This window comes from Astyanax mexicanus, chromosome 24 (genome assembly GCF_023375975.1).
Source record: "Astyanax mexicanus isolate ESR-SI-001 chromosome 24, AstMex3_surface, whole genome shotgun sequence".
Lineage (NCBI taxonomy): Eukaryota > Metazoa > Chordata > Actinopteri > Characiformes > Acestrorhamphidae > Astyanax > Astyanax mexicanus.
Window position 1 is genome coordinate 16,995,168 of NC_064431.1, and position 26,130 is coordinate 17,021,297.

Below are 26,130 nucleotides of genomic sequence, written 5' to 3' on the forward strand. Positions count from 1 at the left end.
CATCACTTAAACCCATCTGTGCGTCTAGTGGCACTGGATTATATTTTAAAATTTCATCATCATCATAATCATAATTTCTTACATAAATTAAAGACAACAGTTATAAATGATGACTTGCACTTTAAAGACAGGTTGAAGACTAGGCCTAGTTCATGTAGATTATCTCTGGTATTGACTCAACTGTTCTTGATGCTGTTAACAGCCACGACCGGATCCGACCCATTCAGCCTCACGCTGCCGATCACAGAGAGCTTGGCGTCAGCCCAGTACAGCCGCTCATTAAAATAATCCACCGCCAGACCTGAGAGAGCGAGAGAGAGACCGATTACTGGACTAGACTGGACTAGAGACAGATAGAACATGATCTAGTACCAGTTCTGCAGCTCCTACTGACCTGTGGGCCACTGGATGTTCTCGTGCACCAGTGTCTCCCTCATGGTGCCGTCCATCGCTGCCGTCTCGATCTTGGGATGGTTGCCCCAGTCTGCCCAGTACATCGTTCTGTAGCATCAAAACAGGTCAGGATATGTTTTCATAAATGCAAGTTTTAAATGAGATCTTAACAAGGGCTCTGAATGAACAGACTCATCCGACACAACGTTTCTCACCCCCTGGTTGGGTCCACCACGATGGCGTAGGGCTCATCGATCATCCCCGAGATCAGAGTCTTGCGATGGCGTCCGTTCATCTGAGCCACCTCGATGACGTCTCGGCCTGAGTCAGTCCAGTAGATGTTTCCAGCCACCCAGTCCACTGCGATTCCACGCGGCATCTTCAGGTTCGGAATCTGCAGGGGATGAAAAAAACAAAAACGGAGGAACACTGAATTCACCATCCAAACAAACCCATTCAGTCCCAGTAAGATAATTAATGCTAACAGATAGACCCTCCAGCCCCTCTGAACTCTCACCTCCAGATCGGTCACTCTGGACTCGGTCTGTCTGCGGTTACGGTGGGAGTTGGGCGAGGCCGTTTCGGTGGTAGGCCACTCATAAACGGAGATCCTGCCTGTATGCCAGTTGGTCCAGTAGACACGCTTGCGTTTAATGTGCAGGTCCATGGCGTCGATTCGAACGTTGGCGTTGCCCTGGAACGCCTGCTCATATATCCAGTTCTCGTTCTCCACAGACAGACTGCGGATCTCATTATCATCAGCCACATACAGAACCTGTCTCTCGGTACCTGCAGCAGAAAAACAGCCATCAGAACTTCTGAGAACACTGGAGACAGCACACGGGTTTAACACAGTCATATAGGTGCAGGGCATGGGTTTAGGATTTAAGGTGTAGCTGAAGCATGTCATTAAGGATGAAGGGTGGGAGATTAGGGTGTAGCTGCAGGGTGCAGGTTTAGGGTGTAGCTGCAAGGTGTGGGTTTCTAGTACAGACTGACCTCCAGCTTTGCAGGTGTGGTTGACCCGGTTGAAGTTTCGGTGGCAGCTGCATTTATAGGAGCCCTTGGTGTTGTTACAGATGTGGGAACAGATCCCAAACTCCCCGCACTCGTTCACATCTGCACACAGATCACACCCACTCACAATTACTGTTTATACTGGTGAATACTGGTGAGAGAATGAACACGTCTGACAAAGAGAAAGAAAGTTGTACCTGTGCAGATCTGCTGGGTGGTTCTGTAGAATCCAGGTTTGCAGGAACAGAAGGAATCGGTTCCGTTTACCACACAGTGAGCCTCATCCCCGTCACCACACACACTCCTGTCCTGATTACACTCATTCAGAGCCGAGTCTGTAAACACACACACACACACACACAGATTTACACCAGAACTGGGTCCAAAGAAAAGAGATTTCAAGGTGGAAATGCACTCTGGAGCATGCTGAACACATCTATATAGGTAAACAAATTGGGGACGGCATTTTTGTCCCCAATTCCCAAGCCGTCCCCATTTTGCTGGTGTGTATTCTAAGATTCTTTCCCAAAAGTGTCCTAAGTCAACACATACACACAGATTTACACCAGAATCGGGCCAGTGGAATCAGAGGGCTCCATGTGTACAGCCCTAATATTGCTCTCTGGGCCTCGTTCCAATTCCCCTAAACATTCCCCTAAACCTCTCTTCATCCACACTCCTTTAAAACTGCCTTTTTTAAACTTTTACAACAGACATGATCTGTGTAAACATTTCCCAACCTCAGCTTTAAAATATGAACAGAAAATCCTAATTTGAAGAGGACTGATAAAAAAAAAAGAAAATCTATAAAACCACAAACAGATCTCAGAAGCTCCGCCTACTGCGCGAGTATTTACACATTATTTCACTTGTGATTTAAAATAAAAAAATTAATTGGAAGAGAACTGCTCTGTCAGTAAATCACTTTCTAACTACAACTATTAGATACAGCACCTTTTTATTTCTAGATTTCTGCATTTCGGGTGCTTCACCTCTGGGATGTTGGTAAATTTTCTCACATTAGCTGCTCACTTTAGGCCCTTCCATAACTTTCGACTGGATTAAAGTCAAGACTTTGACATGGCCGTTCCAAAACATGAACTTTATTCCTTTTGATTCATTCTTAGGTAGAACAACATGTGTTCTTAGGGTCGTTGTCCTGCTGCATGACCAACCTTCTCTTAAGATTTAGTTTATAGACAGATATCCTGGCATTTTCCTTTCACATTCTTCAATATAATTCAAAATTCACTGTTTCATTAATGCAGGCGAACTGTCCTGGTCTAGATGCAGCAAAACAGGCCCAAAGCATGATACCCCCACCACCATGTTTCACAGATTGGATAAGGTTATTATGCTGGAATGCAGTGTTTCCTTTCTCCAAACATTAGCATTTGGTTTAATGTTATACTTTGGTTTCATCCATCCACAAAACATTATTCCAATAGCATTCTGGCTTGTCTACATTATCTTTACCAAACTGCGAACAAGACCAGTGGCTTTCTCTGTGTAAAAGCCTGCAATGCACTTCATTGTTGTTCAGTGTTCTCCTGATGGTGGACTCATGAACATTAACATTATTAGCCATTGTGAGAGAGGCCTTCGGTTGCTTAGAAGTTACGCTGAGGTTCTTTGTGAGCTTGCCGACTATTACACTCCTTGCTCTTAGAGTAACCTTTGTTTAAAATTCTGATAATGTTTTAGGTTATATTTGTGCAGAACTATTAAAAAAGATTTCAAGCACCACTGTATTATATTTTGTCTAAGAATTGAAGGGAACATTAGCATTAGCGCTGTTAGCTCACTCACCTTTCTTGCCGCACTTGATCTCGTCAGAGCCGTAATCCCCACAGTCATTAAAGTAATTACAGCGCAGATTAGAGCTGATACACTTCCCATTACTGCAGGTAAACTCATCTTTACCACAGGTGGTCGAGGGCGTCTCTGAAGAGGAAAAAGAATAATTAAATAAATACTGAAATGTTTTACATTCAACAGCAGATAACATATAACATTACTGGTTGTGCATCATTTTGTAGTCCTCCTATGCCCTTATTTGGTGTTATTTGGTGTTCTGTGTCTAAGCTGAATTTCTCAGGGTAGACTGAAGAATGAATGAGCTTTTCAAAACAACTTGCCTCCATCATTCTCTATGCCTCTATCTATTACCTGTTACCTGTAAGCTTTAACACTCTAACACGGCTACACTGGTCAACATCACCAGACTGAAAGTGGCTCTCACCTGTTTGAATGCACTAATGATGATCCGTGAAGAAGTATAATAATCCATAAGGTGATACAACCAGAGCTGGAGTGTTATATCTCTGATAGTCTGCTCGTGATTTGTGCTTATGTCCTGCGATATCAGTTAAGTGCGCTGTAGCATTAGTCTAATTGTCTAATAATTACGACTCTTAAACAATCTTGTAATTCAGAGGATCCAGTGCATCTACACAGAATAAAACATACAGGGTTCTGAACATGTTTATTTACCACAAGATGTGATAGAATGTGAAGTTTTTAAGAGGGTATTCGTTCTGCCCATTGAGAAATTGAGTTTAAACACAGTGTAAACACCAAATATGTGCATAAAAACATGACACCGACTACAAAATGACAAAATGACTGCAGTGCTCTATAAAGAGCTGTGTGGTTTCACACACAGAAATACAGTAATTAATTACAGTTACAGGAAGTGGGCGGAACTCACGGCAATTCAGCTCGTCACTGTTGTCTCCACAGTCGTCAATGCCGTCGCACTGTTTTGACACTGGCAGACACACGCGGTCATTATAGCATCGGAACTGCCGGGTCGGGGGACACTGGAACCTCTCTGAAAGACAGAGAATATTAAAAACATATGTTATATATTCTTACAGCCTGATTAGAAACATTATTAATGAAGTTACAGACGGGAATCTTAAAACAAATGATAATCTTTCATTTATTAGGTTAATCACAGCATAATGTAAAAATTATACATTGGATTTCCTAACTGGAGTCATAATTTAAAATATTAATCTTATTGCTTATGTTTCTGATTTTCAGATTTTTGAACAGAACCGGAACCGTACTGCAGTCTTCCGTGTTCTCGTCCGAGTTATCCCCGCAGTCGTCCTCCCCGTCACACCTCCAGCCCGCCGGCTTACACAGCGTATTATTACACTGGAACTCCAAGGGGCACTGCCGAGTCACTGAGACACACACACACACACACACACACACAAACACACACAGGATCAGTATTCATATAACAGTCAGATGGCTTTTTCTGAACAGTTAGAAGTCCCAAAAGAGATTCTATACAAGGTTATAGTGGTGTTACTATTCTATATAGGGATATATAATTTATATTATTACTGTATTTTTCACACTATAGGGCGCAAATAAAATATTTCAATTTAAAATAATTAGTCAGGTTGTAAGGAGCAGTAAAGCCAAAATTGCAGTGTTATTCAGGAGTTTCAGGTTAGTTCTCTTTAGCACCGGGGCTGGAGTAGCATTAGCATTAGCCGCTAACCGCTATTTCCCTGTTTAGACGGGAGTGTTATCAGCCTGTAGCCTGCTCCTAACCCCCGCTAACGCTGCTGGAGTAGCATTAGCATTACCCACTACCCGCGCTTGATATTTCCCAGTTCAGTGGGGAGTTCCTATTATTACTACATAATTATATATTACAGTAAAAACCTGTGTATGGGCAATATATTAAGAGAGACTGACCTTCGCTGCTGCAGTTCTTCTCGTCGCTGCCGTCCATACAGTCGGGGTCAGCGTCGCAGCGCCAGCGGAATGGAATACAGTGTCCATTCTTACACTGAAACTCATCACTGTCACACTTCACATCACAGCCATTCTGCACACAGACACACACCCACACACACAGCGGGGGTTAGTATATTTAGGGTGGTGTCAGTATGATGTTGTTGGTTTCTATTATCCTGTAGTTCTGCAGTTTGTCCCTGACCCAGTAGAACACCTGCAGTCACTTCAGTGCTCACCTCATCCGACCCATCGACACAGTCATGGTCACCATCACACTTCCAGCGTCCGGCGATGCAGCGCCCGTTAGTGCAAGCAAACTCACTCTCCGAACACTGCCGCGGCACTGAGCGAGCGAACGAGAGAAGGGAGAAAGAGAGAGAGAGACTGAGTGTCAATATTCATTTAAAAATGGCTTAATTAAATTCTTCATTAACAATCCCACAGAATTGATCAACCAGGAGATCAATAAATAATAACCACAGAGGAGCTGCAGGAGTGACGGAGGGTAAAAAGGTGAAGAAAGAGGATGATGATAAAGAGGAGGAGGAAAGGGAAGAGGAGGAGGAAAAGGAAGAGGAGGTACAGAAGATGGAGGAGGAGGCAGAGGAGGAAAAAGAGCAGAAAGAGTCAGACAAGGGGGAAGAGCAAGAGGAAGGGGATGAGGAGGAGACAAGGAGGAGAAAGATGATGAGGAACAGAAGGAACAAGAGGAATAGGAAGAAGAACAGACGGAACAGGATATAGAGGAGGACGAAAAGGAAAAGAAAGAACAGGAGAAGGAGGAGCACAAGGGGGGAAGACGAGGAGGAGGAAAATGAGGAGGAGGTGGAAGAGAAGGAACAGGAGAAAGAGGAAGAACAGGAGGAAGACTAGGAAACGGAGGAAAGGCGAGGAGGAGGAAGAGGAGGAGGAGGAACAGAAGGAACAGGAGGAAGAGAAGAAGGAAGAGAAGGTGGAACAGGAGGAAAAGATAGAGGAGGAACAGGAGGAAAAGGAAGAACAGGATGAAGGCGAGGAAAAAAGGGGGAAAGGCGAGGACAAGGAGGAGGAACAGAAGGAACAGGAGGAAGAGGAGAAGGAAGAGAAGGAGGAAGAGGTGGAACAGGAGGAAAAGGTAGAGTGATTAAGGTCAAAGCAGGTATATAAATTAAAATATGGAATAGTAAAATCAGAAATTATGTAATTTTCTGCTGAAAGCGTTAAATCTGCTCTGAACCGAAATAAGCCGGACTGAACCGGCCTAAACCGGATCAGATCAGATGGATCAGTGGTGAGACCTACCTCTGTGTGGCGCCAGAGTGCCGGTGAGAAATGAGGCATGAGGATAAAATGCAGTGAGAGGTGTGAGAACACAGATCTGATCTCTGATTGGTGGATATTTATGATAAACATGCAAATAAACACAACCGATCCACAGTAATACTCAATCGGATCCACTCTGAGCTCCATGAGAGGGTAAAACTCTGATTTAATGTTTTGGCTCATCTATGCAGTCCATGGAAACGTGTCCTACTAATTTTGAGTGGTATCAGCATCCAGACTGAGACACAACAGACAGAGATGAAGCTGGAGAACCTCTCCAATGATTAGAGCAGAACCGTCTGAAACTGCAGAGTTAGTATCATTACACACCGCGCAGCATCGTTTCAAATCACATCAATTCCCTATGTAGTGCGCTACTTTAAAAAGTGGACCTAAACATTTTTAAATAACTGCTAAACATAACTGACCGGAGATCAGACAAATCAGACATTGTCTAAGTGGAGGTGCTGCTAGTTCATAACCTTCAGAGTGCATTACATAGTGGAGAGGGAGTGATTTGAGACACAGCCCCACTGCATGCTGCTTTTTAAACTGGTAATAGTAAAAGTATGATGAGTTCTTTCACAGATTAAACTTTGTTGCTGGTAAAAAGCAACAAATAAATCACACTCAGTACGAGTAAGTAACGTGGTTTAAATCGTTTTTTGCTGTGTGAATAATTCTGTGCGTAACGGCTGTATGTGGAACAGTCGGCTGAGGGTTCGGGTGGGTGATGAAGGTTCTTACCGCAGTCATCCTCGTCTGAGTTATCTCCACAGTCGTTATCGTAGTCACACTGCCAGCGGCCCGGAACACAGCGGTTATTCTTACAGCGGAACTGATACGGCTCACAAGTCCGCTCATCTACACACACACACACACACACACACCTTTCATCATCAAATTTATCTTTAAAAATGAAAAACTGCCAGATTAACATTATGACAAATATATACAATAAAAAATAAATATTCACAATTCTTGCATTACAGCGAGTTTTAGAACACCGTATTTTTTTTGATGTCTGCTTTTTTATTTTCTCATCTTAGCAATGACTTTACTACTGCACTTCATCTGCCAGACCTCTAAATCTTGTTTTCACTGCTGAAACTGAGACCTAGTACAATGTTAAGCTGAGCCAAAACTTTACTACAGACAAAGATTTTGTAACTTGACTTTTTTTAAATCCATTTCTAACGCTCAGTTTATTTTCATTGCCGCTTACCAGATGTAAGCTGTTAACCAATGAATTGTTTGCTCCTCTTTTTTTATAACAATATGATATATTTTTGTTTTTTTAAACATACTTTTACAATATATCAATATATAATACAACACTAAAATTACTTTTTTTAAGGTTTTAATTAATTTGCTTTCCTTAATGTTCTTGGCAGTTTACTGTAAAAAAAGTTTTTTTTTTTTTTTAATTTTCAGTAATTGACTCAACTCGACTAGGGGTGTTCTAAAACTTTTGACTGGTAGTGTATATATACTGAAATACATGATTGTGTTTGTTTTGATGACTAAACAATATTGATAAATAATAATTCAGGAGTTTCAGAAATTAATAAATATGTTTAATATTGAACAAGTGTATATTTAGAACTGTGTTGTAAACATAAAAAGCAGATTATATTTATTATATTTATACTGACTCACCGCATTCCTCTTTGGGTTCGTCAGACGAGTCTCCACAGTCGTCCTCCCCGTCACACTTCCAGCGGGCCGGAATACAGCGGCCCGAATCCTTACAGCGGAACTCGTCCACACCGCACGTCATCTGAGCTGCAGACAGGGGGAGCCACGTAGAGAGTCTTAGAGAGGGTCAGAGCTGACACTTTTCTGATAAAACGTTGTGTGCTGGATGGGGTGAGCTAAGGTGAGGTAATGTGATGTTTGGTGAAGGTGAGGTACAGTGAGGTGAAATGGGGTTTGGGTGAGGTATGGTGAAGGTGAGGTACAGTGAGGTGAATTGGGGTTTGGGTGAGGTATGGTGAAGGTGAGGTACAGTGAGGTGAATTGGGGTTTGGGTGAGGTATGGTGAAGGTGAGGTACAGTGAGGTGAAATGGGGTTTGGGTGAGGTATGGTGAAGGTGAGGTATAGTGAGGTGAAATGGGGGTTGGGTGAGGTATGGTGAAGGTGAGGTATAGTGAGGTGAATTGGGGTTTGGGTGAGGTATGGTGAAGGTGAGGTACAGTGAGGTGAAATGGGGTTTGGGTGAGGTATGGTGAAGGTGAGGTACAGTGAGGTGAAATGGGGTTTGGGTGAGGTATGGTGAAGGTGAGGTACAGTGAGGTGAAATGGGGTTTGGGTGAGGTATGGTGAAGGTGAGGTATGGTGAAGGTAAGGTACAGTGAGGTGAGTGTAAGTTAAGGTGATGTGTGAAATGAGGTGAGGTAAGGTTGGGGTAAGGTAAGGTTGAGGTGAGGTAAGGTAAGGTGAGGTGAAGTGAGATAAAGTGAGGTGAGATAAGGTTGAGGTGAGATAAGGAGAAGTGAGGTAAGGTGAGATAAGGTGAGAATTTGAGATATAGGGAAGTGAGATTAGGTAAGGTGAGGTAAGGCTGAGGTGAGGCAAGGTTGAGGTGAGGTAAGATAAGGTAAAGTGAGATAGAGTGAGGTAAGGTTGGGGTGAGGTAAGGTGAGGTGAATTGAGATAAAGTGCAGTAAGGTTGAGGTAAGGTGAGGTTGAGGTGAGATAAGGAGAAGTGAACTAAGGTGAGGTAAGGTGAGATATGGGGAAGTAAGATAAGGTGAAGTGAGGTTAGGTGAGTTGAGGTAAGGTAAGATAAGGGGAGCTCAAGGGAGAGGAAGTGAGATAAAATAAGGTGAGGTTGAGGTGAAATAAGGAGAAGTAAGATAAGGTGAGGTAAGGTGAGATAAGGGAAATTGAGATACGGTGAGGTAAGGTAAGGTGAGATAAGGTGAAGTGAGATAAGGTGAGGTAGTGTGAGGTTATCTTACTGCAGTTTGCAGGTTCGTCTGATCCATCTACACAGTCGTTATCTCTGTCGCACATCCACACCCGTGGGATACAGCGCTTAGTGATGGTGCACTGGAACTGATTAGGAGCACACGTCACCTCCGCTACAGAGACAGAGAAGTGTTTGTTTAGATGTATAATAATATAAATATTAAATATGTTAATATGTAATTATATGAAATAAATATTTAGAGGGGTCAGGGGGTCAGCAGTGAGACTCACGGCAGTCCTTCTCGTCCTCTCCCTCTCCACAGTTGTCCTGACCGTTACAGCGGAAGATGCCGGGGATGCAGCGGCTCGGATTCGTGCACTTGAACTGACTGGGCAAACACACGTGGATATCTGTAGAAAAATAAATCATTAATAACTGATAATAAATAATATTTTTAAATGTTTGTACTTCTTACAGTGTTCATGTGACCCCTGTCTGACCAGTCCCTTTAAACTATAAACTATAAACTGTAAATAATGATGTATTTAATGCAGTAAGGGCAAATATGATCACAGTACCGCAGTTGGTCTCGTCTGACCCGTCCTGACAGTCGTTGTCTCCATCGCAGATGTACGCCGGGTTGGTGCAGATACCCATCTTACACTGGAACTGACCTGGTCTGCACTTAAACTCAGCTGCAAGACAAAAAACACTAGTTAGGATTTAGACATGCAAATAGTTCCAGTGCTAATTAGTAAATAATTAGCTTCTTTTGCATGTTAGGTACATCAACTTATTTGCCCCAATGCTAATAGTAAAGTGTGAGCTTTTATTTATCTTGTTAGCTACTTTAGCTTCATTATTTCAGTGCTAATAGTGAAGAACTGTGTGGCTGTTTATTGATACACTAGCCTCATAGGTTAGCTACATTAGCCTTATTACTCCAGTGCTAATTAGTAAAGTATGAGCTTTTATTGCTTGTTAGCTACATTAGTCTTATTGCTGCAGTGCTAATTAGTAAGGTATAACTTTTATTGTCTTTTAGCTACATTAGCCTCATTAATATAGTGCTAATTGTGTAGTATGAGCAGCTATTGCTTGTTAGCTACATTAGACTCATTACTCCAGTGCTAATTAGTGATGTATGAGCTTTTATTGCTTGTTAACTACATTAGCCCCATTACTTCAGTGCTAAGTAGTAATATATGAGCTTTTATTGCTTGTTAGCTACATTAGCCTCACAGGTCCAGAGACAATAGTGAATTATAAGCTTTTATTTATTGTTAGCTACATTAGCCTCATCACTCTAGTGCTAATAATGAGGTATAAGCTTCTATTATTTGTCAGCCTAATTACTGCGGTGCTAATAGTGAATTATAAGCTTACAGTATATTGCTTGTTAGCCACATAAGCCTCATTACTCCAGTGCTAATAATGAGGTATAAGCTTCTATTATTTGTTAGTCATATTAGCGTCATTGCTTTAGAGTTAACAGTGAAGTATGAGCTTCTATTGCTTGCTAGCTACATTAGCCTAATTACTCCAGTGCTAATAGTGACGTATGATCTTATTTTTCTTGTTAGCTACATTAGCCTCATTGCTCCAGTGCAAATAGTAAAGTATGATCTTCTATTAGCCTCATTACTCCAGTGCTAATAGTAAAGTATGATCTTCTATTAGCCTCATTACTCCAGTGCTAATTAGTGAGGTATAACCTTCTATTTCTTGTTAGCTAATTTAAATTAGCCTTATTACTCCAGTACTAATAGTGAAGTATGAGCTTCTATTACTTATTAGTGACATTAGCCTCTTTACTTCACTGCTAAATGTGAAGTATGTGCTTCTATTGCTTATTAGCTACATTAGCCTAATTACTCAATTAGCAATAGTGAAGTATGAGCATCTATTGCTTGTTACATATTGATTTTACATTTTCCTCATCACTCCAGTGCTAATTAGTGAGGTATAACCTTCTATTTTTTGTTAGCCACATTAGCCTCATTACTCCAATGCTAATTGTAAAGTATAAGCTTCTATTACTTATTGGTGACATTAGACTCTTTACTTCAGTGCTAAATGTGAAGTATGTGCTTATATTGCTTATTTGCTACATTAGCCTTATTACTCCATTGGTAATAGTGAAGTATGAGCATCTATTGCTTGTTAGCTATGTTAGCCTTATTTCTCAAGTGATGATAGTGATTTATGAGCTTCTATTGTTTGTTAGCTACATTATCCTCAATACATCAGTGCTAATTAGTGATGTGTGAGTTTCTATTAGATTTTAGCAACCTAAGCATAATTACTCCAGTGTTATTTAGTGATGGATGAGCTTTTATTGCTTGTTAGCTACATTAGCCCCATTACTCCAGTGCTAATTGTGAGGTATTAGCTTTTATTGCTTGTTAGCTACATTAGCCCTTATTATTCCAGTGCTATTACTGAAGTATACACTTTTATTGCTTGTTAGCTACATTAGCCTCAATACCTAAGACCAGTTATCTCTTGGCTGACCAATGTGGAGAAGAACAGATGGACTTACGACAGTCCGCCGGCTCATCCGAGCGGTCCCCGCAGTCGTCCTCTGTGTCGCACTTCCACCAGAATGGAATGCACTTGTCGTTTTTACAAACAAACTGCAGAGAAGAACATTTCTATCAACTTCAGATCAAAACAAAATAAAAAACACCAAAAGACAGATCCCTTTGGGATGTGTGGGGTCTGTACAGGGCAGGGTTTGTACGGGGCAGGGTCTCTAGGGGCGGGACTGCGTACCTGGCTGGCGGTGCAGTTGGATAAGCACTGCTTTCCATCAGCTGCCAGGTAGAAGTTGGTGGGGCAGGCGCACTTGTAGCCGCCGCCCGGAGAGAGCAGACACAGGTTACTGCAGCCGCCATTATCCGTCTGACATGGGTGATTCGTCACTGCAGAGAATAAACACCCTCATAAACACCTGAATCAACTAAACACACAGCTCCGCCCACTCACACCATGGAATAGTTAACATGTATAGTGTTTGTGTGTGTGTGTGTGTGTATTGCTCACCCTCAGGCTGTCTGTAAGGGTGGAAGATGTGGATGTCCATGGGTCGGTGCAGGGTACTGATCAGCATGGTTTTGTTGGTTCCGAGAGTTTTGTGGGCTCTGTTGATGGACTTGGTCTCCCAGTCGGTCCAGTAGATAAACTCCTCGAACAGGGTCATGGCGAAGATGTGCGGGATGTCCTGGTTCAGAACTGCGGAGGGGACACAGAGCACAGACCCGCTTTAATAACAGAACTAACGGAACCAATGATTTTTTTTCCCCAAAAAATTATTGTTGTTAGATCACTGTCAGGACACAGTTCATAACTGCAAGAAAACAAATGTTCCATTTTCTTCCAGCAGGGGGCACCAGATTCTCTTTAAAAGCCATTTTCTGGCTCCCCATCAGACATTTGTTTTTTTAAACAGTGTGTGTGTTTTTGTGTGTGTGTAAGTATAAAGACCAATTTACGCTTCTGCGTTGAGTCAATGGATTAACTATGGCGTAGCCTACATAAGTATGCTATGCAGCGGGGCACATTTGTACTTTTGCGTTCATATGTTTGTGACTCTGCGTTGCTCTGTAGTTTAAACCGTGAAGGTGTGGGTGGGAACAAGTGGCTCAGCACACCAATCACAGCTGCTGCTGTTTGTGTCGCGCCATGTGTATCGTGTTTTTCGGACTATGAGGTGCTCTGGATTTAAGGAGTATTTTAAGAGACACTATAAGGAAGTTCTAATTCAACAGTTCTCACCGCTGGGTGGTGATGGGGGTAGCTAACTAACTTAAGTAAAGCTAAGCTAAATAAACAAAACTGTAATAAAAAAGATTTTCTTTTAAAGTCAAATGAGCACTGGATGTAAATCTACACAGATTTCTCTCCTGAAAACTGTTTATTTGGGTGAATAAAGCGCTTTTGTTTATTTACATTAAGCTTAGATTACTACATTTTTCCAGCACTGAGGCTGGAGCATTAACATTAGTGGCTAACCGCTCCAGCAGTGCTAGCCGGGGTTAGGAGCAGGCTACAGGCCAATAATACTCACCTCTGAATGGGGAAATAGCAAACGTGGTTAGCAGGTAATGCTAATGCTGCTTCAGCAGTGCTAGCCGGGGTTAGCAGTAGGCTACAGGCCAATAATCCTTCCTCTGAACGGGGAAATAGCGGATAGCGGCAAATGCTAATGCTACTCCAGCCCCAGTGCTGGAGAACTAAACTAAAACTCCTGTATAGCGCTGCACTTCAGTGACCATTGTATGCGTAGGCTACAGTATTGGACAGGAAAGGCATAGGCTACAGAGCTGGGTACGTAGCTATGTACAGGGTACACATAGGCTGCAGCGTAGTGTACACGTAGTCTAGTCTGTTGGGTACAGCATAGGTTCAACACAGAAGTAAGTATAAATTTGCCTGGAGGGTGTGTGTGTGTATGTGTGTGTGTGCGAGAGAGACCTGTGTGTCTGTTGGTTCCATCCAGGTCGGAGAACTCGATGTAGTCCTCGCGGGCGTCGGCCCAGTAGATCCGGTCGTTGATGAAGTCCAGTGTGAGTCCGTTGGGCCAGGTGATCCGGTCCTCCACAATCACACTGCGGTTACTGCCGTCCATCCCAATCCGCCCGATGTGAGGATTATCCCCCCAGTCGGACCAGTACAGGTACCTGAGAAACCAGTTAGATTCTGAATGTTGTATTTTTATCTGTTATTAATGAATTCATTGTTTAATCTGCATAAGAGCAGAGAACACCTATCCATCACTTCATTAATAATAAAATCTAAAAGCACCAAAAGCAACATGAAATAATTTTTTTATAATTTTAGTTGTAGTATGATAGTACATAATAATATATTGATATAAGAAAATAGCAAAAAAATGACAGTATATCAATTATGTATATTAATTATTTTCTAATATATGAATAAAAGTGTAAATGTAAGATGTCTGATACCCGTGTCGAACATCCACAGCCACAGCCCTCGGCTCCCTCAGTCCGGTGTTGACCAGAGCCATCCTGTATGCTCCATTCAGTTTAGACACCTCGATAGTGTCCCGCCCCTTATCACACCAGTACAGGTTCCCTCCCACCCAATCAACCGCCAGCCCATCTGGGTTACTCAGAGATGTGCGGTGAAGAACCTACAGAGAACCCAAAAGCACAAGAACTTAATAAAACACTGACCTCCACTCCAGCTTTGATCATTTACCATTGATATCTGACATAATAATAAATATTGATTATGTATGATATTTAATTACAGTGTATACAAAACTTCAAGTATAATAAATGGTATAATAATGTTTACACAAATATACTGTTCTGTTCTTGGCTTTGGTCCAAAAAGAAAAGCATTAGTTTACTGGGGAAACCTTACAACTGAAAGAAGGCTGAGAGGAGGCAACTGAAACACAGGATACAAAATAAAATACGGTTGGGCATGGAGGCATACAGGTCCCGACAATCTCTCACCAAGAGGCACACTACCCAAAAGTTGCCTCTGAAAGTATTTTTTTATATGATAGTAGGGGAGCACTTTTACACCCTCATATGGTGAGATGCAGTGTCTAATCAGATCACACCTGTAATCATTTACATATTACATATCAACAATTTGGGAATGCATTTTTGCCACTGCTTGTGTATATACAGCTCTGGAAAAAAGAGACCACCTAAAAATGACGAGTTTCTTTGATTTTACGATTTTACCAAATTGAAAACCTCTGAAATATAATGAAGAGGGAGATTTATGATCACAATCCATCAAACCAAACTGAACTGCTTGGATTTTTGCACCAGGAGTGGCATAAAGTTGCCAAGATGCATGAAAACTGATTAAAAAACAGGGTTATTCCACCAAATATTGATTTTTAAACTTTTAAAACAATATTTTTATTTGGAATTAGGGAGAAATGTCTGTAGTTTATAGAATAAAACAACAATGTTCATTTCACTCAAACATATACCTATAAATCAGAGAAACTGATTCAGAAGTCTCTTAATTATTTCCAGAGCTGTATAATTGCAAATAATTGTATATTTCATACAATTAAAATGCATTTAGTTGATTCAAAGCTTTTTAGTGATTGTTAAGAATGTGACATCGTAAGGTTACGAATATGTTACCTGAAGGTTAGTGCCATTAATGTGCATCCTCCTGATCATGCTTCCCTGAGTCGTCACATCCGTCCAATAGATCATCTGCTGCCTGTAGTCAAAGTCCAACGCCACCGCATTGTTTAAACCCTGTCAACACACACAAATATAAACATACCACATATATATATATATATATATGTACACTATATATATATATATATATATAACTGCTGATGTATATTGGTAGAATATACCTTTTTAGCACGGCTGACAGAATGTTAATATCTGACCTGCTTTAATAAAGTGTAATTGGATCCGTCCAGGTTGAGCTTCCTGAGGTAGTACCGGTTCGCAAAGATCAGGAACGGCTCCTCCTCTGAGAAGTAGAGAGAGTAAAGAGAGCGATTGTGAGATATTCAAGGATTTATACACATAATGGTGATAGGAATTGTTTCTTCTTCTGAGTTTGACTCCACCCCCAACGATTGTGGTGGTTTTTTTGCATTTATATACATTTATATAAACTGGGGGTGGACTGTAGTCACTTTGTCGTAACATTTTTTAATGAGGTATGGTGGCAAACTCAGATCCAGAGCGGGAAAATCCGCCCGGACAGCCTGAACAAGTTTTTGGTCCTGGATCAAGCAAGACAGACTGAACTGGCAAAACCAGCTTCAAAAATTAAGAATTCGATCCAGGATTTGATGCTTTTGATGGACCATGGTGGCAAATTTGGGTCCAGAAAGGGAAAATCTACTCCAGGATTTTGTTCCGACAGCTTGCATCAGATCCTTTCAGGCAGTCAAAACTGGCAAATCCAGGTTCAAAAAGTAAAAAAACGCCCCCGGGATTTGGGTCAGACTGGATGGCTTTGCTTTTGATGGGCCATGGTGGCAAAATTGGGTCCAGAAAGGGAAAATTTGCTCAGAATTCCAAGAAGTCCAAAGTAAATCCTGGATTTTCTGTACCTGGAAAAATCTGGAACTTTCCGGCAGTCCAAACTGGTAAATCCAGGTTCAAATAGTAAGAATCCACCTCAGATTTTTGTTCAGACTGTCTGAACAGCTCTGCTTTTGATGGCGATGTGGCAAATTTGGATCTAGAAAAGGAAATTTGGCACCAGAATTTTGTTTCAACAGCTTGCATCAGATCATTTTATGCAGTCCAACTAAATCCTGGTGTGAATTATTCTGGACCTGGAAAGTTCTGGACGTTTCAGGAAGTTCAGGAAGGGATTTTGTTTAGATTTATAAGGTGAAAATACATTTTGTTCCAACAGGCTGCAGCAGCTTTTCAAGCAGTCTTTACAAATCCTGCAACAGATTTTGATTATCCAGACCATCCAGACTACGATTTTCCACCTCCACTACATGTGATTCCAGCACATACAGGCAGGTTCTGAACTCGTCTCCGGCAGAAGTGTTTAGAACTGAACCCGTACCGGAGACGGACTTGCAGATGGTGGGGTCAGCGAGGCTGAGCTGGTACCCGTCTGCGCAGACGCAGTGGAAGCTGCCGTGGGTGTTGATGCAGTGCTGGGTGCAGGGGAAGGTGCTGGTGCACTCGTCCACGTCCACACACGTCTTCCCATCATCCTTCAGCCGGAACCCGGGGTAACACCTGCACTGCAAGACGGGAACAGAACACAAAACACAAGAGAGCGTGATCAATAACAACGTGTCACCTGCTTAGCAACACCCATCTAACACCCGTCTAACAATCGGCCAACAACACCTTAGCAACCATCTGGGTAAATGAGCTGAAATGTAGCAACACAACCTAGAGAATCCTGGCAACCAGTAAATAGCAAATAGCGTAGGAAACCATAGCAACACAACAGCATCCACTGTTTGGAACAGAACATCAACTGCCTAGCGATCCCACAGTAACTAACAAGAATACCATAGCAATTGCTTAGCAACACTATGGCAACCACCTAGAAACTCCATAGCAATCAACTAGGACACCAAAGCAACTGTTTTGCAACACTATGACAACCAACTTGAAACTCCATAGCAAGCAACTAGGACACCAAGGCAACTGCTTAGCAACACCACAGCAACAACTTAGTAATGCCATAGCAAACTACTAGGACACCAAAGCATCTACTTAGCAACACTATGACAACCAACTTGAAACTCCATAGCAACCAACTAGTACACCAAAGCAACTGTTTTGTAACACAAAAACAACAACATAGAAACTCCATAGCAACTAACTAGGACACCAAAGCATCAGTTTAGCAAGACTGTGATAACCAACTTAAAACTCTGTAACAAACAACTAAAACACCAAAGCAACTGCTTAGCCACACCGTAGCAACCACCTAGAAACTCCATAGCAAGCAACTAGGACACCAAGGAACACCACAGCAACAACTAAGGAATGGCATAGCAACCAACTGGGACAACAAAGTAACCACTTAGCAACACCACAGTAACAATTTTGAAATGCCATAGCAACCAACTGGGACACGAAAGCATCTGCTAATTAACACTATGACGAGCCCCTTGAAATACCCTAGCAACCAACTAGGACATCAAAGCAACTGTTTTGCAACACAAAAACAACAACTAAGCAATGCCATAGCAACCAACTGGGAAACGAAAGCATCAGCTTAGCAAGACTATGATAACTAACTTGAAACTCTGTAGCAAGCAACTACGACACCAAAGCAACTGCTTAGCAACACTGTAGCAACCACCTAGAAACTCCATAGCAAGCAACTACGACACCAAAGCAACTGCTTAGCAACACCGTAGCAACCACCTAGAAACTGCATAGCAAGCAACTTTGACACCAAAGCAACTGCTAAGCAACACCATAGCAACCACCTAGAAACTCCATAGCAAGCAACTAGAACACCAAGGAACACCACAGCAACAACTAAGAAATGGCATAGCAACCAACTGGGACACCAAAGTATCTGCTTAGCAACACCACAGCAACAACTAAGTAATGGCATAGCAATCAACTGGGACACCAAAGCATCTGCTTAGCAATGCTACAACAAATTCCATAGCAACCAACTAGAACACCAATACAACTGTTTAGCAACATCATAGCAAACACCTTGAAAACACCATACCAGGGTGCAGGTATCAGATCTGCTTACCTTGAATCCGATCTTCTGGTCCTCGCAGAGCTGAGAGCAGCCGCTGAGTTTACTGTTCAGACACTCGTTAACGAAGCAGTTTAGCTCGTCACTGCCGTCCCCGCAATCATCCGAATAATCACACAGCAGCGTCTCGTTAACACACTTTCCGTTACGACACGTATACTCCGTCTCGTTACACTTCTTCTCTGCTCCAGACAGACAGAAAGAGAGACAGACAGAAAGAGAGACAGACAGTCAGAAAAACAGAAGATACCATTCAACTCTTAAAATGTGCGATATAGACTGAGTTACTGGTCTAAATTCTGTTTATCCAGTAAGAAAAAGAGTACTACTGAGCCAGTACCTGGTCCGCTGCAGTTGGGGTTCTTGGGGGCTTCATCTGATTGGTCGTGGCAGTCGAACTCGCCGTCACACTGCCAGGAGCTCTGGATCAGGCAGCGGCCGTTAGCACAGCGGAACTCGTTGGGCTTGCAGGTCGGGTATTCTGTTTATACACACAGACAGATGAGGACAGACAGAAAGTGTTAGAACGTTAGAAACAGAGTCAGTTGTAAACAGAGGTGTCAGGAAATAAAGTACAAACACTTTGTTACATTACTTAAGTAGAAATGTTGGTTATCTATACTTTACTGGAGTAATTATTTTTCAGACAACTTTTTACTAATCCTAATATTATTGCCCAATTATCTGAACTTACTTTTCCAGCTTTGTTACTCCTATTTCATTTCAGCTTGTTTTCATTTCGGTTTCCCATGAATCCTGGCATTCTCTTCTTGGAATATGTTTGTGTGATCAGGGAAGAAAAAATCTATTGATGGAATAACCTGGTCTATATTCAGTATATTCAGGTTGTCAGCTGACCTCATTCTTTCAGCACATACTGTTGCTGAATCTAGACCTGACCAACTGCAGCATCAACCCCACATCATTTACTTAGTTAAATCCAGGTGGAGACTTTTTTTGGCCAGGCAGTTTACATTACAATACACTACACTGTGGATGAACTTGCATCTTTTTTTTCTTCTATTGTTTAATTGCAAACAATAACCTGCCTTAACTTTCTGTAAGTGGTCTGAAAGTGTGGACTGTTCAAAATAGTGTTTCAGTGAACAATAGGAGCAGGCACCTGATTTTGAGAAGGTTTTTTTTCTGTTAAAGCCTCATAGAATTGGTGCAGATGTGTGAAGGCATGAGGTTGCTGCGTTTACTTTCTAATTTTCACATTTTTGTTGAGTGATGTTTTGTTGAATTCATTTTTGCAGCATTCTGTTCCATGTTTAGTATATAAATATATAATAATAAACATTAATAAACAATAATAAACATTTGCTTTATATTTTTACATTTGTAATTCACATTGCACATAATTTGTTAGTACCTTATGTGGTGGTATAGCTTTAAATGAGACCTGAGACATTTCACATTGTTCTAACGCCCCCTAGTGGCTTTAACTAGTACTAGAATAGCCTGAATACCAGCCTGTTCAGTTGTTAGTTGATCATTCAAAAGCAGACGTTTTTTTTCTTGGTTAAGTCTTGGCCTCCTAAATATACCTGCATGTTTGCTAACCTTGATATTTTATGTTTTATGCTTTTATTTCATGCTTGTTGTATGTATGGAATCACTAGTTTCAACACTGCAAACAAATCTATGCGGGCCAAGACCGCCTATTCTGATTGGACCAAATTTTGGCCCCTAGGTCCAGACCATGGACACTAACAGCACCTTTCACAGCAAGCTGTTTTGTTTTAGATCAAAACTTGAGTGTAACATTTATGTTGTCAGAAATCATTAAGTGAGAAATGTTAGACATGAGAGACTCACCACACTCCACAGACTCGTCTGATCCATCACCACAGTCGTTATCGTGGTCACAGACAAAGTGTTTGGGTATACACTGTTTATTCTGACACATGAACTCTCCTGCCTCACACGTGTTCTTAAATGCTGAAGAGGAAGAACATAAATAAACACAATAAATACAATAAATAACCTCCAGTGATTAGAATCAATAATCAGATATCTCTATTTACTGCTACTGTCAGTCTGCAGTCTGCAGTAATGAAGACAAACCTTGCAGAGCTCAACAGTGGCCCCTACTGAACCCTACAGCACACTGTCCAATACCAAACCATCAAAATAAAACTTATAAAAGCACAATGTGCACAAGTTGTGGGCAGGACTCACTGCAGCGGGCCTTCACGCTCTCGTCAGCTCCGTCTGGGCAGTCCCGGTCCCCGTCACAAACCCAGCGCTGCGGGACACACTTGTGGGAGTCGGGACACTGGAAGGCATCTGGGCTGCACGTCTTATTCTCTGAGAAATCAGACAGGAAAGATCAGATTATATCAGATCAGTTCAAACACAACCCCCACAGCTTTATCAGACTTGCCAACCCAGTTCAATTTTATGAGTGGGTGAGTAAGATAGAGAGAGCAAGCATGCAAGAAAGAGAGAGAGCGAGTGAGAGACAGAGCGAGTGAGAGAGAGCGAGAGAGAGACAGAGCAAATGAGAGAGACAGAGCGAGAGAGAGAGCGAGTGAGAGAGAGAGAAAGCGAGAGAGAGACAGAGCAAATGAGAGAGACAGAGCGAGAGAGAGACCGAGCAAGTGAGAGAGAGACAGAGCGAGCAAGAGAGACAGAAACCAAGAGATTGAGAGTCAGAGAGAGCAAGCGAGAGACAGATTGAGTGAGAAAGACAGAGTGAGCAAGAGAGATTGAGCAAGGGAGTGAGAGAGAGAGACAGAGCGAGTAAGAGACAGAGCAAATGAGAGAGAAAGACAAAGCGAGCAAGAGAGACAGCGAATGAGAGACAGACAGAGCGAGTGAGAGGGAGACAGAGTAAGTGAGAAAAAGAAAGAGCGAGTAAGAGAGACAGAACGAGTGAGAGAGAGACAGAGCGAGCAAGAAAGACAGAGCAAGAGAGACAGAGAAAAAGAGAGAGTGGCCGAATGGTAGAGACAGAGCGAGCAAGAGAGACAGGACGAGAAAGACAGAGCGAACGAGAAATACAGAGCGAGCAAGAGAGACAGATGGCGTGTAGGAGAGTGACAGATAGAGCATGGGACAATGACAGAGCGATTGAAAGAGACAGAGCAAGCAAGTGAGACAGAGGGAGCAGGAGGCAGAGCGAGTGAGCAAGTGAGAGAGATACAGAGCGCGTCTGAGAGACAGAGCAAGCGAGAGAGACAGACAGAGCATGGGAGAGAGACAGAGCGTGTGAGAGTGAGAGACAGAGCAAGCATGGGACAGAGCCAGTAAAACAGAGAGTCAGAGCGAGCAAGAGACAGAAACCGAGAGTCAGAGAGAGCAATTGAGACAGATCGAGAGAGAGAGAGACAGAGCGAGACAGAGCAAGCAAGAGAGTGAGAAACAGATCAAGTGAGAGTGTGAGAGACAGAGTGGGCAAAAGAGTTAGAGACAGAGAGAGAGAGTGTAAGACAGAGCGAGAGAGTGAAGTGTGTGTAATAGAGACAGAGCGAGTCAGAGTGACAGCGAGCGAGACAGAGACAGACAGAGCTAGCAAGAGAGACAGAGCGAGTAAGAGAGACAGAGTGAGTGAGAGAGAGACAATGTCTGCTTTATTGACCCCTTAATAAAGTTAATAAAGTTCTTTATTTTATAATTATTTGACATTTCTGAACTCACTGCATCTGCTGTCCTCATCAGTACCGTCCCCGCAGTCGTCAGCCCCGTCACACACCCAGCTGTTAGAGATGCAGCGGTGGTTCCCACACTCAAACTGATTTGCGGTGCAGATCTTATCTGTAGAGACAGAAACACGGCCGGGAAGAGGATGAGCTTCCGACTGTCACTCTGTGTGAATATCGTAATAAAGTAATATCACAAAGTTCTTCTGACCGCAGTTCACTTCGTCAGCTCCGTTCTCACAGTCGTTCTCCTTATCGCAAGTCCAGGTCATGGGGATGCAGCGTCCACTCGGACAGGCGAAGAAACTGGGGGGACACTTCCTCTTACTGGGATCTGTGGGACCTGAGAGAAAGAGAGAGATAATAATATAGATAAAAAGGGTTTCCAAACTTTTGCACAAGACTGTATTTTATATGTATGTCGTATCTGCTGATGTTATCCACCACACCTGAGCACAGGTATGACTGTGTGGGCAGGGTTACCTGGGCAGTTCATCTCGTCAGAGTAATCCCCGCAGTCGTTGGCGCCGTCGCACACCCAGGAGGGGGCGTAGCAGAGCGTGGTGAACTCACACCTCTGATAGGTCACGCCCTTTACCCCCAACCGGAAGTAGCTGGAGCAGTTTGTCGCACCTAAAGAGGAAGAGCAGCCCAAACCCTTTATCATCATCATCATCATCATTGTCATCAATATTATTGTCACTGCCAGCTGCCCTTTTGCCCTTTTCTTATTATTCCCAAAGATCTGTAAAATAAACTGATGAAAAAAAAAATTAGACCTGGTTTTAGTGCTGATTTAGAACTGAGTTTAGTGCTGGGCCTAGGGCTGTTTTGGAGCTGGGTTTAGAGCTGAGCTGTATTAGAAAAGATGCAGAGCTGGGTCTAGAACTGGGTTTAGAGTTGGGTTTAGAGCTGGGTTTACAGCAAGTTTAGAGCTGATTTAGAGTTAGGGTTAGAGCTGCATGTTGAGCTGGGTTTAGGATTGGGTTTATAGCTGGTTTAGAGCTGATTCAGAGGTAAGAGTTAGAGCTGCATGTAGAGCAGAGGTCAGACTTGGGTTAAGAGTTGGTGTAGAGCTGGGTTTATAGCTGGTTTAGACCTGATGCAGAGTTAAGGGTTAGAGCTGCGTGTAGAGCTGAGGTTAGAGTTGGGTTTAGAGTTGGTGTAGAGCTGGGTTTATAGCTTGTTTAGAGCTGATTTAGAGTTAGAGTTAGAGCTGCATGTTGAGCTGGGTTTAGGGTTGGGTTTATAGTTGGTTTAGAGCTGATTCAGAGTTAGAGTTAGAGCTGCATATAGAGCTGAGGTTTGAGTTGGGTTTAGAGGTGGTATAGAGCTGGGTTTATAGCTTGTTTAGAGCTGATTCCGAGTTAGGGTTAGAGCTGCATGTTGAGCTGGGTTTAGGGTTGGGTCTATAGCTGGTTTAGAGCTGATTCAGAGTTAGGGTTAGAGCCCCATTTAGAACTGGGTTTAGGGTTGGGTTTAGAGCTGGTATACAGCTGGGTTTATAGCTGGTTCAAAGCTGATTTAGAGTTAGGGTTAGAGCTGCATGTAGAGTTAGGTTTGGAGTTGATTCACAACTGGGTTTAGAACTGAGATTATTGTTGGGTTTAGAGCAGGGTTAGAACTGGCATACAACTGAGTATATAGTTGGGTTTACAGCTGGCTTAGCTAGATTTAGAGCTGGGTTTAAATCTGGGTTTAGGGTTCGGTTTAGAGCTACTGTAGATAAAAGCTGAGTATATGTTTGGGTTTAGAGCTGGTATAAAGCTTGGCTAGAGCTGGATTTAGAGTATCTATAAAGCTGGGTTAGAGCAGGTTTTAGATCTGTGTTTAGGCCTGGGTTTAGTGCTGGTATAGAGCTGGGTTTAGAGCATAGTCTCTTACTGCAGTTCATCTCGTCAGTGGCGTCTTCACAGTCCACCACCTGATTACAGCGGCTGGAGTTAGAAATACACCGACCGTCCCGACACTGGAACTGATCCGCCGGACACAATGTAGCTGTAGAACACACACACACACACACACACACACACACACATTTGCGTACATTATTAAGCATGTTACATCATAAAACATCAACAAGCATTTAATATACTACAATTGACAAACAGTATTTAGTGATCTTAGTCAGTATTCTCTGATCTTATATTGATTATTGTTTGATCTGATTGTTCTCACCATTACAGAAGAGCTCGTCTGAGTTATCCCCACAGTCGTTACGTCCGTTGCACCAGGAGACCAGTCGGACACAGCGTCCGTTCACACACCGCTTATAACCTCGCTTACAGTCCCGGTTACCTACACACACACACACACACACACACACAGTGTTATCACACACTCATTCATCACTTATCTATCGACAGTAATGTGATTCATTACACTGGAGCAAACTATGCATAACCACACACACACACACACACACACACTTACTGCAGTAGGACTGTTTCTCGTCAGACTTGTCCTTGCAGTGGGCGGTGCCATCGCAGGTGAGGGTGTAGTTAATGCAGTCTCCGTTCCCGCACTCAAAGTCATTGATACTACTGCAGGAGGAGTTCAGTGCTGAGGAACACAGAACCAACAGAACCATCAGAATCAGGGGTCAAGGTGGAGGTAAGGGTATGAACATGAGGACATGAGGATGGAGGTGTGGAGATGAAGGTGGCAAGATGGTGGGGTCGAGGTGAGGTGTGAAGATGTTGAGGTGTGTAGGATGGAAGGAGTAAAGGTGGAGGTAAGGGTGTGAAAGTGGACATGAGGGTGGAGGTTTCTTGAATTTAGATACCACCTTGTCACCTTCATCTCTAGATAGATAGATAGATAGATAGTATCTATCTATCTATCTAGAGATGAAGGTGACAAGGTAGTGATGTCGAGGTAAGGTGTGAAGGTGTAATGGTGGAGGTGAGGGTGTTGAGGGGTGGAGGTGTGTGAAAGTAAGAAGGTAAGAAGAGGGGGTGTGAAAGTAGGGAGGTGGCAGGTGTGTAGGTTTGAAGGAGTAAAGGTGGAGGTAAGGGCGTTAAGGTGGACATGAGTGTGAAGGTGAAATGGTGGTGGTGTCGAGGTGAAGTGTGAAGGTGTAAATGTGGGGGTGAGGGTGTTGAGAGGTGGAGGTGTGATGGTAGGGAGGTAGGGGTGTAAAAGTAGGGAGGTGGTGGTGTGTAGGTGTGAAGAAGTAAAAGAAGAAGAAGAAGGCGGAGGTGATTGTGTGATGGTGCACATGAGGGTGGAGGTGGGAAGATGAAGGAAAAAAGGTGGAGGTAAGAGTGTGAAGGTGAACATGAAGGTGGAGGTGTGAAGATGAACATTAAATGGTTGCGGTGTCGCAGTGAGGTGTAAGGATGGAAGTGAATGTGATGGTGTGTAAGTGTGATGGAGTAAAGGTGGAGGTTAGGGTGTGAAGGTGGACACGAGGGTGGAGGTGAAGGTGAAAAGTTGGTGGTGTCGAAATAAGTGTGATGATGTAAAGGTGAAGGTGAAGGTGTTGAGGGGTAGGGGTGCAGATGTGTGGTGTTGGGTGGAGGTGGAGATGAGGAGATAAAGCGTGAGGGTGGTGCTCTCTTACAGACGCAGGTGTTGTCCTGCAGAAGTTTTCGGTCTCCACGGCAGCTGCAGTTCACCTTGCCCTCTGACGACAGCAGGCACAGATCCTGGCACCCGCCATTGTTCACCCGGCACATAGAGTACTCACCTACACACACACACACACACACACGGAGATGTATATATTATGCATATTCAAGGCTAGATATATACCTGCTGTTTTGCCATACGTTTGTTTAGACAACTGGCTGTGCTGTAAATGTAAAGTTAACATAGCGGTACGAAAAGTATATATAACAGCAAGTATGTTTCTA

General features: G+C 42.8%; 1 protein-coding gene across 5 annotated transcripts in view; it reads right to left on the reverse strand.

Moving 5' to 3' along the window:
- The window catches only part of lrp1aa (low density lipoprotein receptor-related protein 1Aa), a 187,080-nt gene that overhangs the window by 11,137 nt on the left and 149,813 nt on the right, over positions 1-26,130 (reverse strand). For all 5 annotated transcript variants that reach the window (XM_049471909.1, XM_049471912.1, XM_049471910.1 and 2 more), the window contains 35 exons: positions 25,839-25,964; positions 24,707-24,835; positions 24,452-24,571; positions 24,158-24,271; positions 22,757-22,906; positions 22,485-22,616; positions 22,272-22,388; positions 20,811-20,939; positions 20,448-20,570; positions 18,967-19,107; positions 18,621-18,808; positions 16,947-17,130; positions 15,796-15,881; positions 15,533-15,652; positions 14,360-14,547; positions 13,866-14,071; positions 12,435-12,623; positions 12,165-12,313; positions 11,932-12,025; positions 9,968-10,084; positions 9,680-9,799; positions 9,439-9,561; positions 8,134-8,259; positions 7,222-7,338; positions 5,409-5,515; positions 5,131-5,263; positions 4,485-4,604; positions 4,121-4,243; positions 3,220-3,354; positions 1,608-1,745; positions 1,393-1,512; positions 911-1,182; positions 609-787; positions 395-501; positions 182-301 (listed from right to left, as the gene is read on the reverse strand). In XM_049471909.1, the coding sequence (XP_049327866.1) occupies positions 182-301; positions 395-501; positions 609-787; positions 911-1,182; positions 1,393-1,512; positions 1,608-1,745; positions 3,220-3,354; positions 4,121-4,243; positions 4,485-4,604; positions 5,131-5,263; positions 5,409-5,515; positions 7,222-7,338; positions 8,134-8,259; positions 9,439-9,561; positions 9,680-9,799; positions 9,968-10,084; positions 11,932-12,025; positions 12,165-12,313; positions 12,435-12,623; positions 13,866-14,071; positions 14,360-14,547; positions 15,533-15,652; positions 15,796-15,881; positions 16,947-17,130; positions 18,621-18,808; positions 18,967-19,107; positions 20,448-20,570; positions 20,811-20,939; positions 22,272-22,388; positions 22,485-22,616; positions 22,757-22,906; positions 24,158-24,271; positions 24,452-24,571; positions 24,707-24,835; positions 25,839-25,964 (4,842 nt within the window). The remainder of the gene's footprint in view (positions 1-181; positions 302-394; positions 502-608; positions 788-910; positions 1,183-1,392; positions 1,513-1,607; positions 1,746-3,219; positions 3,355-4,120; positions 4,244-4,484; positions 4,605-5,130; positions 5,264-5,408; positions 5,516-7,221; positions 7,339-8,133; positions 8,260-9,438; positions 9,562-9,679; positions 9,800-9,967; positions 10,085-11,931; positions 12,026-12,164; positions 12,314-12,434; positions 12,624-13,865; positions 14,072-14,359; positions 14,548-15,532; positions 15,653-15,795; positions 15,882-16,946; positions 17,131-18,620; positions 18,809-18,966; positions 19,108-20,447; positions 20,571-20,810; positions 20,940-22,271; positions 22,389-22,484; positions 22,617-22,756; positions 22,907-24,157; positions 24,272-24,451; positions 24,572-24,706; positions 24,836-25,838; positions 25,965-26,130) is intronic.